This window comes from Danio rerio, chromosome 17 (assembly GCF_052040795.2).
Source record: "Danio rerio strain M-AB ecotype USA chromosome 17, GRCz13ab, whole genome shotgun sequence".
Classification (NCBI taxonomy): Eukaryota; Metazoa; Chordata; class Actinopteri; order Cypriniformes; family Danionidae; genus Danio; species Danio rerio.
Window position 1 is genome coordinate 48530001 of NC_141037.1, and position 20880 is coordinate 48550880.

Here is a 20880-nt window from a genome sequence, read left to right on the forward strand (position 1 = left end):
AATAGATCATTATTATTCAAACTCCCCATTCAAACCATCAAGGTTGCAGGGAAAAATGACAAGCTGGTCTTTTCATTTCCACAAACTCTGAAGCTGATATAGTTTCTCAATATAATTATGTGGGAAAATACTCTGTATTCTTTCAATAGCAGCTTTCTCATTGATAATTCCTCACTCAGAACACTAAACCAGTGTTGCAATATTTTAAATGCATCTTTTATTTTAATTATTATTATTATACTTGCTTAAAAAGCTTCTATATTTTTAAACATTGCAATTATTTATTCATGGCATGCAGGATAATGTGAAAAAGTGCAACTCAGGGTTTATATAGTAATTGTTACTCTTCTCATGTCATTCTCATTTATAATGAAGGGCTCATTCATTCATTCATTCATTCATTCATTCATTCATTTTCCCTCGGCTTTGTCCCTTACATATCAGGTGTCACCACAGAGGAATAAACCCTCAACTTAACCAGCATATGTTTTGCGCAGAGGATGCCCTTCCAGCTGCAACCCAGTACTGGGAAACACCCATACACACTCGCATTCTCTATCGCACGCACGCACGCGCACACACACACACACACACACACACACACACACACACACACACACACACACGCACACACTCCCGTACACTGCGGACAATTTGGTTTATTCAATTCACCTTCAGCGCATGTCTTTGGACTGTGTGGGGAAGCCGGAGCACCTGGAGGAAACCCACACAAACATGGGGAGAACATGCAAACTCCACAAAGAAACGCCAATTGGTCCAGCTTAGACTTGAACCAGCGATCTTCTTGCTGTGCAGTGACAGTGCTAACCACTGAGCTACCGTGCCACCAAGGGCTCAATATTTCTATTGAAAATATTTAATTTAATGTACACAGCACCATAAAAAGTTTGTAATCAATAAACTTACAAATAAAGGCCCTGAAAGATTGATTTACACTATATGAAGTTTTCTTGTTCCTTGAAGATGCTCTTTGGTGTGTTCACACTAGACGCGACAAGCGCAAACAAGTTGCACTATTCGCATGCAAATAGACGCGTGAACATTTTAAGTTTACTCACTTCATTCCCATGTCAAGTTTGCTTCATTCGTGTGTCAAATTCACCTCACAATAGATGTGGATTCACGGGATGGGCGGGGCTTCTGTCTGACCAGTGGCTAGGAGTGTCAAAACTAATTGTTTCTATAGTGCACCGCAATGCAGACGTGGACAACACAGTATCGAGTCAGTAATAGATCATAACCGATTATTGTGTACAGACGTTATTCATCTCATATGCGCTATATCACGATAGCTCACTATGGCAAGGGAGGCGAGCGCGAGTATGCTCCAACTACTTAAAAACGCTGAAACTATGCACAATTCACTGCGTGTGTGCGAATTTACAACAGAAGCCCCTATTTTACTATTTAAGCCCCTATTTCTCTTTCTCACACACACTATAGCCCCTTTGACCTGTTGGCGTGGGGTAACTTTTCCTCTCCTCCAGGTTGTTACAGCGATAATTGTGGATTCAGACACTAGCACGTTTCTGCAGAGCGAGTTTTCGCCGTTTTTGAGTAGCTATGTTTCCATCCAAAAATACTAACTAACTTTATGCGCAAAACTGGATTATCACATAAAAGATGTGTAAATAAAGCAGCGTTACCATCTAACGAGTCAAAGCGAACAAAATTGTCACTTCCTGATTAACTGGCGCCAAATATCAACAGTAAAAACTGAATTTGCTGTGATAAGAGAAGCTGCGTGAATCTTTTCTTCATTTAATAAATTACTTGTGCCTCAGAAGGCAATCCTGATACACTGTGAACGTGTGGTGGTGTGAGACGCGGAGTGCAGACGCTCTTGATTCTGGAGGTAATTATTAATAATATAATAACACTAATACTGAAATGGTTACTGTGTTTTAGAATGACCAAAAAAACATTTCAGATGTTTCACAATGTGCTCAGCCTGCTGGTTTATCCATTTACACGCATTTTTATTATCACATGATCTCTTATAACAAAATCACATGACCTTTTGTTTATGCGCATACTGGAATTTGTTCAGTAAAAATGATTCCAATGTAGTTTAAGTGCATCTTTTCTTATGGAATAAAACGTTTATCCTACTCTGTTATGCGGATATGTTTTTTATGCACATTTTTAAAATTTATGTGCATTTTATATAAGATGCGCATAAAAAAAGGTGGATGGAAATGTAGCTAGTGTCACTCATCGGTGAACAGCGCCAGAGCATTAGAGCCAGTCGCAGCTCTTTCTGTTGAGTGCGTGACCAGAGGCGAGTAGGATATTTACATTTGTTTATTTGCTACAAATCATCATGTTGTTCTGTGCATGTACTTGAGTTTTAAAAGGTACAGTTCATATATCTGACTGCTTGTTTTAAAGGACAAAATGGTATTAAAAATAATTTCTAAATATAAATAGGCTATATTTATACATTTTTAAGATTGTATATATTGTGTGTATATATATATATATATATATATATATATATATATATATATATATATATATATATATATATATATATATATATATATTATAATTGTGTATGGAAAGCATCATCAATGCACCGTGATGCACCGAGATATAGAATTGAACCGAATCGATGGCATGATAATTGTAACCGAACATAACTGTGAGATCAGTGTAGGTTTACACCTCTATCGGTGACTCTACTTTTGTTGCTAAACGGTTAACATGGATTTTATTGTGAGAGTAGCTGTGCTTTATGTAATTTAGGAAGGCTGAAAAACAGTGTATATTTGTTCATTAGATACTTTCAGAGGTGCACCCAGCTCTGTGAGTTCATCAAATCCTCCAGAAACTGTGCTGGTGCTAACGTCATAATCAGGGCCAAACAAGAGCAAGCTCCTGATTGGTTAATGCTGCGTGAGTGTCCACTAAAGTTCAGATTTACCAATTTGAGTGATATTTATGTCAAAAACACAAACGCTTAATTCGAGCCCCTTCATTTGTGCAAGTTTCATTATTCGCACCACCTCATTTACACGAATAGCGCCGCAGGATGTTTATTTTTGTCTTTACATTGACCTAACATTGACTAAATCCCTTACACTTGACAATTCATCTGCATCTGGTGTGAACACACCATTATATCATATCCTTAAATCAATTACTTTTCGTTAGCGTGCAGAATATTTTTTTAACTATTCTAAAGAACATTTTGTAAACTTAAAATTGTTCAAATACTTTAAACGCATCCACTGCCAATTAAAAACATTTATATATGGTAATTCAAAAATAATATCACAACTTTCGGGTCGATGTCACTCGAGTGTCTGGAGGGGGTCATATTAAACATCTTTAAACTAGTTTTCTACTGAAAAAAAAACTTACCCAATATTCCATTATGTTTTTTTGATTAAATACAGATTTTTAAAGTTGTGGTAGTCTTTTTAAATCACTCTGTATTTAAAATGAATATATTTATTCAGCTGGGATGCTTAAAATTGACCAGTGAGACAAGAAAAAGAACTTTTGAGTCATTGTTTAATAAATAAATGTAATGCAAGAGATGCATCCTCTCTCTCTCTCTCTCTTTTTATTTATTTATTTTTTTTAAATGTTTGGATAATTTGTCCACTATAACACATCTTAACACACATAAGGGTTTTTGACACTGTGCCCAACACTGGGTTATCATAATTGTAAACACTGCTTTTAACCTTGGGTACAAATAAAATGTTTCACAGTTGTAGTTTATGATGCTTTTTCCACTGCATGGTACAGCTCAGCACGGCTCACTTTTGGGGTATTAAACTGTATAAAATACCTGATAATCTTTTACTACCTCCTCGGTTAAATTTCTAAACGAGCTGTACCAATACAAAAATGAGACGAAAACAATATTTTACAGCGTTTTAGACGGTCATTAAACACTGCATTTTTATAGCTTTTAAAGTAAAATAAATGATTTTGTTTTACCTGTATATCATGAAAAGACAAATTATCATTAAAACATTGACAATAGACATATGCTGATATTCAATATTTTAAAATATTGTAATAATGAACATGAACAATATTGATATTGTGAGCACTTTAAAGTGGTTATTTTACAATAATATAACATCATATTAGATATAATTGTTCATTTTTGTCATTATTAATAATAATATTTATTATTATTTAATCTTCTAGAGTGTATTTTAGCAATATTCATCTTGTTGTACTGACAGTAGTGTTCATAATAGTAGACATTCCTGTGGACTTATAGGTTATTTATTTTTAAAACATTCACATTTTCATGTGTTAATGTGGCCTACGACAAAAAATTCTGTGACTATTTATAAGTCTTTAATTCATTAACTATGTACAGCAAGAGTTCATCAATTTAACTAAAGCCAATGTAATAATGACTACAAAAACACTTAATCATTTTAGGTAATGTTAATTTATTAGTTAATTCCTAATAACACATTAAAATCAATAGTTGCAATCATTGGAGTCAATAAGTAATGAAATTCTGATCTATATATATATATATATATATATATATATATATATATATATATATATATATATATATATATATATATATATGTGTGTGTGTGTGTGTGTGTGTGTGTGTGTGTGTGTGTGTGTGTGTGTGTGTGTGTGTGTGTGTGTGTGTGTGTGTGTGTAATTAATTTTAACATGTATCTATAATATGGCTATTTCTCACTGTTCATTTTAATGATTTAAAATAATGTTTACTAATGAGACTTTATTGTATAGCAGAGCCTTTTATTGTACTTTATCATCCATACATTGGAATATGTTTATTTGTTTACTCTAAACATGTATATACAATAAAGCAATATGCTAAATATATATATATATATATATATATATATATATATATATATATATATATATATATATATATATATATATATATACATATATATACATACAATATATATATATATACAAAAATACTTATGTTCACTAGGGGTGCTATTGGGACTTGTGTGAAAAGAGTTGATGTGAATAATTGGAGATGGAAACACATTTGCTGAATAAACTATTGCAGTGAACATCATACCCACAAGATTAAATTGAGTTCACTGTACTCAAATTGCCTCCATAGTCACCGTGTTTCAATCCAATAGAGCACTGTTGGGATGTGGTGGAATGAGAGATTAGTATAATGCATGTGCAGCCGACAAATCTGCAGAAATTCCGTGATGCTGCCGTGTCGATAATAACTAAAATCTCTGAGGAATATTTATAATACTTTGTTGATTCTATGCCACAAAGGATTAAGGCATTTCTGCAGGCTAGCAAGGTGTACCTAATAAAGTGGCCGGTGAGTATATATATATATATATATATATATATATATATATATATATATATATATATATATATATATAAACACACACACACACACACACACACACACACACACACACAAATGTTAACCCTTTTAGGACCATACAGATTTAAACATCGATGAATGACTGCAAAAGATTTGCTTTTAACCCCAGGTAAATTGTGAGCAGTGTGAAACATTTCTAATCAAATGTTTTTTTTCAAGCTATTTCAAGTATAAATATCCCTGTGCTCTACTAGACAGAACATCCACAATAAACCCTGTAAAAATACTGACAATTGTCTATATACAGTAAACACCTCTACTCTTCTTATAACTTATATAGAAATATTGCATTTCAAAAATCTATAATCCTGCATTTACATCGTGACGCTGTTTTCGCACAGTGTTTCCCCTGGAAAGCTACATTTCCATTGAATTCCAGCCGTTTTGCGAATATAAACCTCATTATTCAATAAGTTTTATCACGTTTTTTCTCTCATTGCCATCGGATGTAATGGTAATTTGCAATTAAACAGACTGTCTGGGGCATACACTCCTAAAGGCTCTCTCACAAGCGCTCAGACACTACAAACACATAGACTAATTAAACCAGTAATGACTGGGAAATGTCATCATATTTCACACGTTTATAAGGAGGTCTGAGAAAGCAACGACACAAATCACATCTTCAGCAAAAATCTAACACCTCGAGCAAGAGAGAGAGACACCGAGCATGGAAGTTTATTAAATATGGTGCTAGTGGTGCTAAATATAATCCACTATATGATTTTATTTCAAAATAAGAGAGATGAGAAAAGAGATTATATTTATATAATCCCTTATATTTATACATTTATAAATAAATGGATTATATTTTAAAACCTAAACTTTGCCAATGCAATCATACATTTTAGTAAGTTTAGTAAGTCTTTTTTATAAATTGTAGTGATGATTTGTAATCTTATTTTAACATATAAAGAGTTCAGATGCAAAAAAAAAAACTATTTTTCTCAGCCTCCTTTGTTTATGTTGAGATATTTCACTTTAAAGATCAGGAAAATACTTATTCTTTGCAATAAAAATGACATTACTGAACATACACACAGGAGCCTGATAAAAATGCTCATTTTAGAGGAAAAGTTCAGACAGCATTTAGAGGTTTTTGCATCTAAACTCTTATATATATATATATTTACATATTACATAGTTAGTTGCTAACATATCCCAGAATTCCAAAAGCCCAAGAGATGATTTTTCTATGGAGTTTTACAAAAAAATCTAGCAAAATATTTTTCATTTGAATAATGAAGTGTAATTTTGATACAATGAATGCCAAGTATACAAAGTTTCAAAAATGCAACAATAACAAAACACACACACACACACACACACACACACACACACACACACACACACACACACACACACACACACACACACACACACACACACACACACACACACACACAAATGTAAATAATAATAACTTTCTGTACACGCACCTTAAACGGCTGGAGCTCCTCCTTTTCTGTGTAAAACTCCAGCTGTCTGTCACACATGAACTCCACCACAGACAGGCCTCCCACGCATGACTGACCAATCAGAGGCCGGAATTTCTGTCAAACAAAATATCACAACCAATCAGTCCATCTCGATACAAGACAAAGACTATTCGTGACAACCACAACAGTCTTCATCTACTTCACCAATTGGAGTATTCATTCATTTTCTTTTAGGCTTGGTCCCTTTATTTATCTGGGGTCACCACAGCGTAATGAACCACCAACTTATCCAGCATATTTTTTTACACAGCGGATGCCCTTCCAAGACCCAACAAAGACTCTGACCAGCGACCCTCTTGCTGTAAGGCAACAGCGTTACCCACTGCACCACCATGCCGCCCATTTTTGGAGCATTATTTTTGCATAAACAATATATTTTTCAAGCGATGGAGTATTCTTTACATCATTATTTAGTCAGAAATGTCATTCGTTTTTCAGGGAACTACATCACATGACATTTTACAAATTCTGTGGTATTCGAAGATCATTTTTTAACATAAAAGGACCAGATTTACTAAAGACACAGTGAGAAATCAGTGATAAAACACTTTGTAGTTGACATTCTGTATGCATTTGATGGAGTTTTACTTTGAAATGCTACATTTTTGGATTGTGAGCATTGAAATGAGCTACTTTTTATTTGTTATTTACTTAACATTTTTACATTTTACCAACATATCAAACAACCCTTGTAGAAATATTAATACTAAATATAATAAATACAAATATAAATAATAAAAAATAAAATAAAACCCAAATACACACAACTAAATGTGGGGCAGATGTCTACATTTATGCAACATTTATGCAATCTGAATGTAATTCGAGTAATGAACGATTACAAACTGATGTATTATAATTGTCAAGAGCTAGCAAAGGTGATTAGTCTAGTTTCAGCTGTCTGGAGTTTTACCATAACTGTGCTGGCCTCTCTGGATACAACGCTGTCTGCCTTCCTTGCTCTGCCAGCGAGCGTCAAAATTTGCAACATCAAACTCGTATTAGAGGGGTTGTTGCAGCATATCAGCAAATCACTTACATTCCCGCATAAAAACATGCTTTTTAGTGTGAAAATGTTTTTATCAAATTTATGTAACAATGGAAGATCAAGTCGTTGCGCATGATGTGGCTTTGCTCCACTTATTCAGTAAGAGTTTATATGTCTGAAATATCCTGAAGCAGCAATAGTGTTTTGTTTTGTTGCGTGAGATTCCCGCTTTTTAAAGAAAACAATATATAACATTAATGCACATCAGTAACTCGCCAGTAACTTTTTTAATGTATGTCCCAGTAAGAAAACATTGTGTATAATTGAAAATCTGGCAACCACATTAATCAAACCCTTGGGAACAACTGTGGTCAAAAAAAAGTTCACAGCACTGTGTTCTCTGGACTCCTATCAAGCGGTGGACATTGCTTGCTGGTGAGCCATGTCATAGCTTATTACTATAAAGTTGACTTGATTTCAACTCTCCTCGACGTCCACACCGGCGAAGATGCACCACACTGCTATCGCTGCTGGCTCCCATTGAAAATTAATAGCTTCCGGCTACTTTGACGCTCTCGCTGCTTTCGGTGTGAATGCACAGTAAGAAAAAAAGAGCTTCCAAGTTTTAACAAGCGTTTTGTTATGTCTCTGAAGGAAGTAACTAATCTTCTCTACTGTAGTTTCACAAAATGCAAAACATCTTTCAGCCACTGTAGATGCGAGGGTGGCTGGGGGTTCTTCCAGTTCAAAAAGTAAGTACTGTAGGTAATGTATAATTATCAGGCATTGAAATAAATTACTAATGTAATTAACCAATAAATGGTAACTAATGTAATTGTTTTTGGAGAAATGGGGCCTCATGTACGAAGACTTGCGTGGAAATCTTACTAAAACATTGCGTACGCACAAAGCTGTAAATGTGCGTACGCAGAAAAAAGTTCAGATGTATGAAACACTGCGTACGCCGAATCTCACGCATATTCTTTTGTACATCCGAATGAACGTGAAACTGAGCGCAACATGCACGAGCACAAAACCCCTCCCTGCCTCCTCCCCCGTATGAATATGCTAATGACTATGCTAATGGCAAAACCCAATGAAAAAGCAATGGCAAAAGCAAGCAAAAAGAGAAACTTTGAACAGAATGTGAATTGGAGTTGCTGCTTTCGGAGGTAGACCGGAGAAAAGCGGTGTTATTTGCAAGTTTGTTCTCCGGAATTAACAACAAAAGAAAAAAAATAGAGTGGGAGAGTTTAGCTGATGCGGTCAACACAGTTGGGTCTGAACATCGCACAGAGTGCATCAACAAAAGAAATAGTGTGGTTTATATCTGTAAACTGTTGCAGTACACTTAACAGTCTCAGTGGCGCTACTCGTAAGACGAATGTGATCATGAATTGATACGTTAGAGCATGAACTCGGCTCGAATCCAGCCTCTGATAAACTCATTTTTGTTTTTTCCCCCGCTACATATCAGATTTTGCCAACTATTTATCACGAGAAAGACAAGTAGGAATCATCAATAAGTTCATATCAATAAGCATCATATTTTATTTGCACATTTATTGAATGGAAGTGTTTCTGATTCACGATTGCAAATTCATCTTCAGATAGTGTCTTTATAGCAATGTGCGTGCAGTAGATTGCTTAGATTACATTGGGAAAACAGGCGACCGCTGCAAATTGTGCTTTAATGTTTAGCTGGTCAAATGTATGGTATGGAAACCTTATATACCTGCTGAACCCGTCTCATACAGCTGCCATTGCAAGGCTCAGACACTTTGTAGAGAGCAATTTAACACAACTGCCTCTAGGAGTCGCCAATGGAAATAAAACAGACACGCACAAAAAATGTGCGTACGCCTGCCAGAAAGCTGCCGTGAAGCTGCGCACATTCCCACGTTCAGTTCATTGTTAGTAAATCCAAACGTGAGCGATTCTGAGCGTGAAACCTGGCGTACGCAAAGTTTTTGTGCGTACGCAGCGTTGATACATGAGGCCCCTGGATACTGTTAATCATTTCAGTTAAATACGACCATATTATTGGCTGAAGTCTGATTGAATGTAAACAAAAATGACGTAAAAATCAGCCTGCTTATTTATGATAACCGGACGCTGTGACTTGTTTTTTTTTTATTTTTTTTTTTATTGTGACACAGCACCTAGAGATGTGAATTATTAGATGAGAAAACAGTGGGTGTGGCTTGTTTTTTCTTCTGCAGGCTGATTGAATGTAGTAAAGTAGAAATTTAATTCAGAAAGAGCAGGAAAAGGGTTTTAGGAGAGTTATATTAACCTAACAGAAACATCCTCCTCACCATTTCTGTTTTAGTTTTTAGATTATAAGAGCAAACTTTTTTCTTTTAAATGACGTGCAAGGAGGGCGATGCGGTGGCGCAGTAGGTAGGTCTGTCGCTGATTCAAGCCTCGGCTGGGTCAGTTGGAAGGGCTTCCGCTGTGTAAAACATATGCTGGAAAAGTTGGCGGTTCATTCCGCTGTGGTGACCCCAGATTAATAAAGGGACTAAACTGAAAAGAAATTTAATGAATGAATGACATGCAAGGATGATTTGTTCACCGCACAAATACGAGCTAACAAAATCAAATTTTTGATTTCTTGGGCACTTTAAACAAAATACAGTATTGGTTTAATGTGTTTGCTTTGCTGTAAAAGAAATCACATTAAAAATAAAACAACAAAGTATTCTAATGACTTCAGTGCAGTGTTACTGAGCATGACGAACATTTTAAAACATTTAAATGGCATACAGTATTAATGCTGTTTTACTATGTCAGTTGGTTAATTACATATCATACATACTATACAGTTAGCAAAACGACACACTTTTAGATGTGTTTTTACTGTGCAAGCAAATTACTTGAGAGAATTCAGATAAACTGCCATTGATCATGTCATATTCTCTATGCATGGTTTCTATTTATATAAATACTAGGCCAGCACACTCAAAGTTTCCATGTCTGGCTGCCTGAGTTTGTGCACTCGTGTGTGTGTGTGTGTGTGTGTGTGTGTGTGTGTGTGTGTGTGCTCATGTAAAACGATGTGTATTATGCAACACAACAGTTTTCATGTCTCTAAGGTATCCTGAAGTGAAACCTAATCTAAATGTGGCCGCAGCATTATGGGATGTGCATGTGTGATGTGTGTGCGTCTCTGTTTTTCATGTGTTGTGAAGGCCAAATATTCAGGCTCTGCGGAAAACGACTTAATAAACATAATAAATAACATTCTAATGAAAATGCAAAAGAGGTTGAGCAACAGAAATGTCCAAGGGATACAAAATATCATTATCTCAGTATAAAACAGAAGTGAAACGGAAAGTCCCTGACATGATAAAAAACCAATTACATGTGTGCTTTTGCATAGACGTGATGCATGTGATGACTTGTGAGTAGTCAATCATCTGTCTATCCAAACCTACTGTGTGTGTGTGTGTGTACGTGTTTTTGTGACATATCAGGACACAAATCTGTATAATGACATGGGTATGACACAGGTATTACAAAAAGGAGGTGAAATATGAGGACACTGGTGACGTCCTCATTTCTCAAAATGCTTATAAATCCTACAGGATGAGTTTAATCAGGGAGTAAAGCTGCACACAGTCTCCTGTGATGGTAGGGTTTAGGGGTGGGGTGGGGTGAGGGCAATACAATATACGGTTTGGGCTGCATAAAATGAATGGAAACCTATGTAATGTCCCCACTTTTCACAAAAACAAACATGTGTGTGTGTGTGTGTGTGTGTGTGTGTGTGTGTGTGTGTGTGTGTGTGTGTGTGTGTGTGTGTGTGTGTGTGTGACTCATAAACCAAGAGCTGGAGGGTAAGGGGACAAACAGAGCGCATGTGAGCTATTTTTAGACGCTCTACTGTGTGAGCAGAGCACTCACACACTCACCGCACACACTTACACACGTCTACCGCACTGTGGTTTGAGACTCTCTTCCATCACTGAGGCAGACAGAGAGAAAGGACAAACAGCCAGGACAAATATTCTTTTGCAGAAACAGCACATTGATGGAATTATGTGCACAGTAAACATATTTAATGCATACACACACACACACACACACACACACACAAACTAACAGCTAAAATAACATGCTGAATATTATACCTGCAGAGACACACAACATAATCCTAAATACAGCAAGTGACAAGGTTTATATTTGACTATTTTGTGATTGTTGTTTCCTTAAAGTTTCGTATTTGTGTCATTTATGGAAATATCAGTTTTTAAATTAAACTATTATTTATTTTTATTTTTTTTTAAGTTTGGCGTTAGTAAGTCTTGTTTTTAAAAGAAATGACAACGTTTATACTACAATATTACAAATATTAGCACAAATTAAAGCTGTTCTTCTGTTTGTTTGTTTGTTTGTTTGTTTGTTTGTTTGTTTGTTTGTTTGTTTGTTTGTTTATTTATTCGTTTAGGCTATTAACTTCAAAGGGAAAATCATATCACAGCAGAGCACATCTTAGTCTAAAATAAATAAATTATATATAAGAGCAATACTAATAATAGTTATAGTAAAAATAATAACAGTAATATTAATAATAATAATATTAGTAGTAATAAAATAATTGTAATCATAACAACAATAATAAAAATAGTAATAACAGTAATAATAATAGTAGTAATAATTATAATAGTATTAGTAATAATAATAGTAGTAGTAATAATAGTAATGATAAAAAATAATAATATTAATAATAATAATATTAGTAATAATTATAATAGTGGTAGTAGTAGTAATAATAATAATAATAATAGTAGTAGTCGTAGTAATAATAATAATAGTTATAATAATAATAGCAATAATGAAAATATTAATAATAATAAAAATAGTAGTAGTAGTAATAATAATAATAATAATAATAATAATAATAATAATAATAATAATAAACAATAATAATAATAGGAATAATAGTAGTAATATTTATAATAATAGTAGTAATAATTATAGTAATATTATTAATAATAATAGGATTAATAGTAATATTAATAATTGTTAGAGCCATATCTATTATGCAAATTGTAAAATATTATGTATAGTTATTGTTATTTGTTTATTACATTTATACTGTCTACAATCAAAATAATGTTTAAAATATTACTGCATGCTTTAATTATGCCTCTGCTTATTGATGACTGATCACGTCATATCCTTGTTGTAAAGAGAGGAAGAGACGGAGTGATACAGTTTTTGAGTGTCGTTCCATATTGTATCGTTATATAAAGAAAAGGATTGTTCCTGCTTTGAAGAACAAATAAACACAAGAAAAGAATATAACAACTTGGATGAGTTCGTCGCGTCAGACTGGTTACTTAAAAGAATCATATTTCCAGCTTGGATTATGGAGTGCCATTATAATAATATTAATATTAATAATAATAGTAATAATAGTAATATTAATATTAGTAAAAATAATAGTGGTAATAATAATAATAATAATAATAATAATAATAATAATAATAATAAACAATAATAACGCGTACCTTGGTTCTAAGGGTCAAACAACAAAAAATAAGGTCAAGAATCTTGGTGTGGTTCTGGAGTCAGATCTAAATTTCAGTAGTCATGTCAAAGAAGTAACTAAATCAGCATACTATCATCTCAAAAACATTGCAAGAAGTAGATGCTTTGTTTTCAGTGGGGACTTAGAGAAACTTGTTCATGCTTTTATGACCAGCAGAGTTGATTACTGTAATGGGCTCCTCACTGGCCTTTACAAAAAGACAGTCAGACAGTTGCAGCTCATCCAGAACACTGCTGCCAGAATTCTGACCAGAACCAGACAATCAGAGCACATCACACCTGTCCTCAGGTCTTTGCACTGGCTCCTGTTTACATTCAGAATGGATTTTGAAGCATTATTACTTGTCTATAAATCACTAAATGGCCTAGGACCTTAATACATTACAGATATGCTCACTGCATACAAACATAACAGATCACTCAGATCTTTAGGATCAAATAAATTAGAAATACTAAGAGTTTTGTCAAAACAGGATGCATCTGCCTTCAGCTACTATGCCCCCCGCTGCTAGAATCAGCTTCCAGAAATGATCAGATGTGCTCCAAAATTAGGCTCCAACATTAGGCACAAATCAAGACGCATCTGTTTAGCTGAGCCTTTAATGAATGAGCACTGTGCTGCGTCCGACAGATCGCACTATTATGTCTGTCTCTCTTTTTTTCAGTCCCTTATAACCTGTTTTAACACATTTTAATCTGTTTTTAATATGTTTTCTCTTGTTTCTTTTATTCTTGTTTATGTAAAACACTTTGAATTACCATTGTGTGTGAAATGTGAATATAAATAAACTTGCCTTGCCTAATAAAATTACATTCATACTAAAATTACATCTAAACATTAGTTTTAAGCAACAAGACACTAGTCCATATCTACAGCAATACAATTACAATTACAATATGATTATATAGTCTGATCCTTGTTGGTGAAAAAATGTGTTTCTGCATTGTTCCCTATAACACCAGAGTGCTTAATTCACTAAAGGAAATGAAAGTGAAAAATGAAAATGAATGTTGTACAAAACTCTTTCTTACTTACTTGATTAGTGAATCAGAATAATAGAAATACTTCTGGATAATCAAGTGGTATTAAAGACCAAAAGAGCTGCTGCAAATCAATGGGACTAAATAACTGCAAACCCCAAATATTATTCCACAATATTACCTATTATATGCAGCCTTGATAAGCACACGAACCTTTTGCAAAGCAAAAAAAAAAAAAAAAAATATTAATTGACCTTTTAATTTATCATTCATCATTCATTCATTTTCTTTTCGGCTTAGACCCTTTATTAATCTGGGGTTCCCACAGCGAAATGAATCGCCAACTTATCCAACATACTGTATGTTTTACGCAGTGGATGCCCTTCCAACTGCAACCCATCACTGGGAAACAACCATATACATTCATTTACACACACACTCTACAGACAATTTAACTAACCCAATTCACCTGTAACGCATGTTTTTGGACTTGTGGGGGACACCGGAGCACCCAACTCCACACAGAAATGCCAACTGACCCAGCCGAGGTTCGAACCAGCGAAATTCAGCTATATTAATTATATCTAATTTCTCATCGTTCATTTAAATATTTATAATAGATCATCATATATTGCCGGCGTATTATCCTTCATCCACTCTCCACTGCAGATATCAGTGTTGCCTATTAAAAACCCCCTATCGGTCGATTATCACAGATGAAAATCATTAATGTATTGTATAAGGTGTCTATCTGAGAATAAACCAGTGTCTGGAGTACAAGCATAAAGGCTGCGGAAAGCTGTAAAACCAAGTCCAATCTTCTTCTAATCATAAACTTAAATGAGATCCGCTCCACCTTCAGTCCATGCAAGCCTGTTTAATAACTCACACATCCCTTCATATCATGCTGGAATCTTGCCATGCATATTATGGCAAGAAATATGCATGGCAATATATATATTATATTTTACCTCCATTCTTAAACTTAAAACTCACAGATTTTTGTTTATACCAATTTTAAGGTTTTGATAAGATGATGAGCAAGTCGCAACACACACATTTGCTCACATCGAGTGATAAACACAAATGTATGTAAAAAAAATTATTACTTCAAAAAATTGAGTTTATTAATATATTAATGACACAATTTGATTTCCAGTCCGTTGCACTTTAAAATAAACCTATAAACATTTGTTAATTTCAGTTTGCTTATAGGGATTATATAACTAATGCTGCAAGTGCTTTAACAAAAACACATTTATTTAAAAAAAAAAAATCACAATTTATATCTAAATAACTAAACCTACTCTCAAATGTTTTTCCTTAAATCTTCAGGACAAAATCTCATGTAATTATGTCAAAGTTGCAGTCGTTATTGCCCGTTTTTATGTTGTAACAAATCTGTATGTCTTTTAATCTTCTAAATATATTCTTACATATCAGCATTGGATATTAACAGGGGCTACTTGCAAAATATGACAACAAAATTAACAAAAACCCTCAAAATGTAAAATATGCCAGCAAAAATACAAAAAAAAAAAAACGGTTTTTGATTGTAGTTCATGTGTGTGAAAAAATTAATTTCATGTGTTTCTGTAGGCATGCGGTAATCACAAGAACAAAATGTGGGTGGTTACATACACTGTAAACCCTAATGCTGTAACTAATTAATTGAGTTGAGTTCTATTAACTTAAATCATTAAAATTCGTTTATCTTAATTAACCTTGATGAGTATTTAGAACTTTTTCTTATTTTTGAGTTTGTAAAAATTTAATCTTTCAAGTAAGGTGAACAATTCTGCTGGGTTTAATCTATCCAAAATGTCTCTTTAAAGTTTCATTAACTCAAATTCTGTCAGCCTAGTGATTTTGCGTCTGACGTCATCCAGGTTCACGTACGTGCTCATGCTTCATTCGTTTTTTTCAAGATGGCGGATCGGCCTCGCTTCACACTACAGTAAGTAAAATATTTACAAATCCAAGAAATATTAAATGTATGTTTTAATTAATATAATCACAGTAACAGTTCAATGTAATGTAGAGTTAATCAGGGTGCGTTTACATGTCGTACATTACAGAAAACATGTTTAGCCTCACTTGTTGCTAACGTTAACATTACTGTTTAAAAAGTTAGAATCAGTGCAATGTTAGCGTTAGTTGTAATGTGTTAACTCTGAATTTTAACAGAGTGTGATAAAGACAAAAATATTTAAAATCGGCAGATTACATTTTTCAAAAAAATTTAAATCTTGGCGCGAGTATGCCTTTTCTCAGCCTGTGCTGAAGTTGTCATGGAGACGTGCGCTCTCACAACCGCATGTCATGGCGCTGCGCTGAACTCCATCCAGTCTGTGAATGTGGTATTATCTTCGCGATCTGTAGGCACTTCGGAAACGAAAGGCGCAAGAAACGTAACGTTAATCATAACTCAAATGATTTCCGCCTAAACACTTAACGGTATTTTCTGATGACGCGCAAAAACGTAGTCTCAAAACTTAACTCTGTCACACGCAGCTTGTTGCTTGCTGATCCATGTATGAGGATAGCCTGACGGAGAACATTTAAGCTGCGCTCCTCACCTGAGCAGGTACAGAGCAGAGCTTCATTTTACACTACCACATTGAGGTAAAGTTGGTTTTATATTCATACATTCATTTAGTAACAACTTGTGACTCGCTCCATAAATTGTTTACCATGGTACTTTGTCTATTCGTTCTGAAATCACATGCAAGTATGACATGAAAACAACATTACACTAAATGCACTATTTTTTTCGACTGAACAATGTTGTACTTTGAAAGTCATTGGCTGCTAATATGATTTCACCATTAAGAATATGCAAAAATTACCTTTCTGAAATTATATTATTAAGGAGAAAGTCTGAATGTGTAAATATAAAACTAACTTTACCTCAATCACCAGCACTGATCAACACTTAATATTTCCTCGCGCTTAAGACGACATCTCTGCATATCAATGATTACCTGATTAATGCGATCAGTTAAATGAGTTTAAATGTCATTTAGGTCAAATGTATTTTAAAGGTATGATAAAAGTTTTTTTTTTTTTCAATCTATTTTTTAAAATGTTTACTCTGGAGAGAATATAAACAGCCTAAAAAACAAAGTATGCATATCTATAACACATTAATACAAAATTATGTTATTAAATAAAATAATAACAAAACAAAATATTTAAGACGTGGTAAACAAGACATAGTTTTCTGATGTGCAAATTTTGTAGCTTAAAATATATTTATATCTTAAAAATATAAATATTTTAGTCTATATATTTTTACATCATTAGACAATAAGGTAAGTTTTGTTATTTCTAGCTTTTAAAATCAGGCCATAAATTTCTTTGTCGTCCTATTCAGTTTTAGAAATTTCAATACTGTTTAAATCTGTGTTCATCGAATTAAAGCAACTAACATGATAATCAGCTCTATTGCTAACCGTTTTGGAGGTTAACGTTAGACATCATGCAATTGTACTACTTCCACTCTCAGCTAAATGACACTGTGACTTTGTGTACATACAGAATTGAAGGTCGGGTGTTGCTGACTACAGATAGGTTCCTAAATGGAGGCATGTGAAAGGTGGGTAAAATATTTATTTTGTACTACTATGCCTGGCATATCCAGATAAAATAAATATTACAGTGTATTTATCAATGATACTTTTGCAGCAAGGAAAGTGAAACTTCAGCTAGACCTTGAGTTCAGTTTACAACATGAAGATCCTGCTTTCAACATCTGATCAACACCTGATTTTCATCTGAGGTAAAAAATAGATAAGTAAATGAAACATAATAATAATATTAATACATTTTTTCTAGAATTGTATATTTTGTGGTGTGGGTTTGTTTTGTGAAATTCTCTCTTGTTTCTATTTGCTGTTTGCAGAGTACCAACATGTTACAAATGAAAATTTTCCCCACAAATTCTTTGCAAAACTGGACCACCACCTATTTCATTTGATGACAATTTTAAGGCAAACAGCATCCAAAACTGGCAAGACAGCAGATTCCCTGGCTAATCTTTTAAAGGTTTATGATGAGCAGGTATGTTTGGGGTCACGTGTTAAAGTATACATTAAAATATAATTTGAATTTTTTTTTTTTTTTTTAAGTTTTAAAAAATTGATTTAAAATCATTTATTCATCATTTATTATACTTGATTTCCAGGAACTGCATGATGTCAGTTCATGACGGACTACTGTTATCAGAGGTCTTTTGGTCTTGTTGCGTGAGCGTGACTTAAGATTCTTTAGGAACACCCTGGTAAGACTTCATTCATTCTTTTCACAATTAGGCATGTTTAATGAAAAGATGAAAGTTTTGAAAACTTTTACTTAATAACATATTTGTAATCACGAATAGTTGATGAATCATATAATATTGGCTCAGTCATTTTGATACTGTATTTACATTAATATGCTTGAATTATATTTTTAGATTGATAATCCTGCTGACTGAAGATGCTTTATTGGCCCTGCATTCACTGAGGGTCTCTGTTGTCCTGAAGAATGAATTGGACACCACCCACAGCACACTTCCAGACCTTTCTTGTCTTGTATGGATTAATGTATGCTCTTCACATAATATATAGTAAAGGACTTTGAACTTGTGCAAAAAGTTTTGCTTGGCATGGATGATGGAAAATAAAAAGTCTCGTAGCATGGAAACCTTAAAGAATGAGTTGATGTAGAGCTTTTTTTTTTTTTTACTTAATAAAGACTGTCTCTGGGGTAGTAACTTCAAAACATTTATTTACCTTTAATTGGTAAGTATGCATTTTATTATATATAGGGATAGTTTGTCCAAATGTAAAATTCTGTCATTTACTAACTCTTCACTTGTCCCAAACCTGCTTGAATTTCTTGCTTCTGTTGAACACAAAAGTTAAGTAAAGCTGACAACCTGTAACCACTGACTTTCTAATAGGAAAACAAATACTGTGGAAATCGGTGGTTACAGGTCTCAGCTTTTTTTTTTTTTTTTCAACAGAAGAAAGAAACTCAAACAGGTTTGGAATAAGTAAATGACAGAATCATAGTTCAACCAAGACTGAATATATATATATATATATATATATATATATATATATATATATATATATATATATATATATATATATATATATATATTGTAACGAGCGCACACATGCCACGTCGCCCTGGTCGCTAATTCAACCCAGCTGGACCATCATCAACACAGTATTGTTCACAGCTGGACGTCATCAAGTGGAGAGGCATATAAACCAAGCCCACGCAAGGAGAAGATGAGCTTCATTCACCCAATGACTCCATGCGCTAACGCTTGTCTCTCTGTCTCTCCACAGCAGACTCCAGCTCGTGACGATCCCACATCCGACTACTCACTGTCCTTCACTTACTTCCCGGAGCACCAGAGCACCTCACCTTGAAGAAGAGCACCGTTTACACCCCATTCACGTTGTAAATAAAGCACCCTCCGGGGACTTGTCTGTAAACTTATCCAACTGTGTCGCTGTTTTCCCTCTGCCTCGCTACAATATATATATATATATATATATAATCTGCTCTCCGTTAAACAGAAATTGGGGGAAAAATAAATGGGGGCGAATAATTCTGACTTCAACGATATATATATATATATATATATATATATATATATATATATATTTATATATATATATATACAGTTTCTGTGTAGTTTACACTAAACGAGTCACTTCACAGAATGTGCACTTATTATTTTTTTTAACGAATGCCTTAAGAGTAAGTTTTACACTTATTAATGTATTATTAAATTTTATCAAACTTATAGTTGTTTTTTCTTGAGGCTCTTATGTCTGATATCATATTTACATTGTGGGTAATTTTTATTAATTTCAGAATAGTGTTCATTTTCAATCTCTTTATGTCTAATAGTTTTTATCGTTTTAAGACATTTGTAATTGCATAGGAGACAAATTTGAAAGTACTGTTGGACATTTTTTCTTTAACAATAAATTTCTAAAATGGTATTGTCTGTGTGTTTTAAATTACAGATTTATTTTGACAGATTTATGGGGTTTAAAGATTAAAATAATGGCTAATTTTAATTGTGAAACTGACGATGGAGAAGTTAATTTTAAAAAATGCTATCAAAATGTATGAGCTGGGTGACTAAGTATGTAAAGGTGAGATAAATAATTAAAAATAAGTTAATTGCTATTAAAATGTATGAGCTGGGTGATTTAAGTATTTAAAGTAGAAAGAAATTAAAGCAATTAAGTTAATTGGTATTAAAATGTATGAGCTGGGTGACTAAGTATTTAAAGTTTGGAAAAATTAAAACAATTAAGTTAATTGCAATTAAAACGTATAAGCTGAGTAACTTGGGTATTTTAAGTTAGGTGAAGTAACTTGCATGAGTACAACAAACTCAAAACTTAATGTTTCTGTTTACTTAAAAT

At 33.6% G+C, this 20880-nt stretch overlaps 1 protein-coding gene and 1 long non-coding RNA gene across 7 annotated transcripts in view; one reads left to right on the forward strand and one right to left on the reverse strand.

The window, feature by feature from the left end:
* Positions 1–20880, reverse strand: part of jmjd1ca (jumonji domain containing 1Ca) — a 139940-nt gene that overhangs the window by 50049 nt on the left and 69011 nt on the right. Inside the window, exon 3 of the mRNA XM_087291008.1 lies at positions 6853–6966. Coding sequence (XP_087147134.1) covers positions 6853–6966 — 114 coding nt within the window. The remainder of the gene's footprint in view (positions 1–6852; positions 6967–20880) is intronic.
* Positions 16353–19936, forward strand: LOC137488137 (uncharacterized). Of its 6 annotated transcripts, XR_015513766.1 has the most exons (8): positions 16353–16397; positions 16955–17027; positions 17981–18038; positions 18128–18221; positions 18345–18502; positions 18627–18722; positions 18897–19014; positions 19783–19936. It is a non-coding gene; the product is annotated as an uncharacterized LOC137488137 (long non-coding RNA). The 6 variants fall into 6 exon arrangements; XR_015513764.1 differs by lacking the exon at positions 16955–17027 and having other exon boundaries at positions 18897–19026; XR_015513765.1 differs by lacking the exon at positions 16955–17027.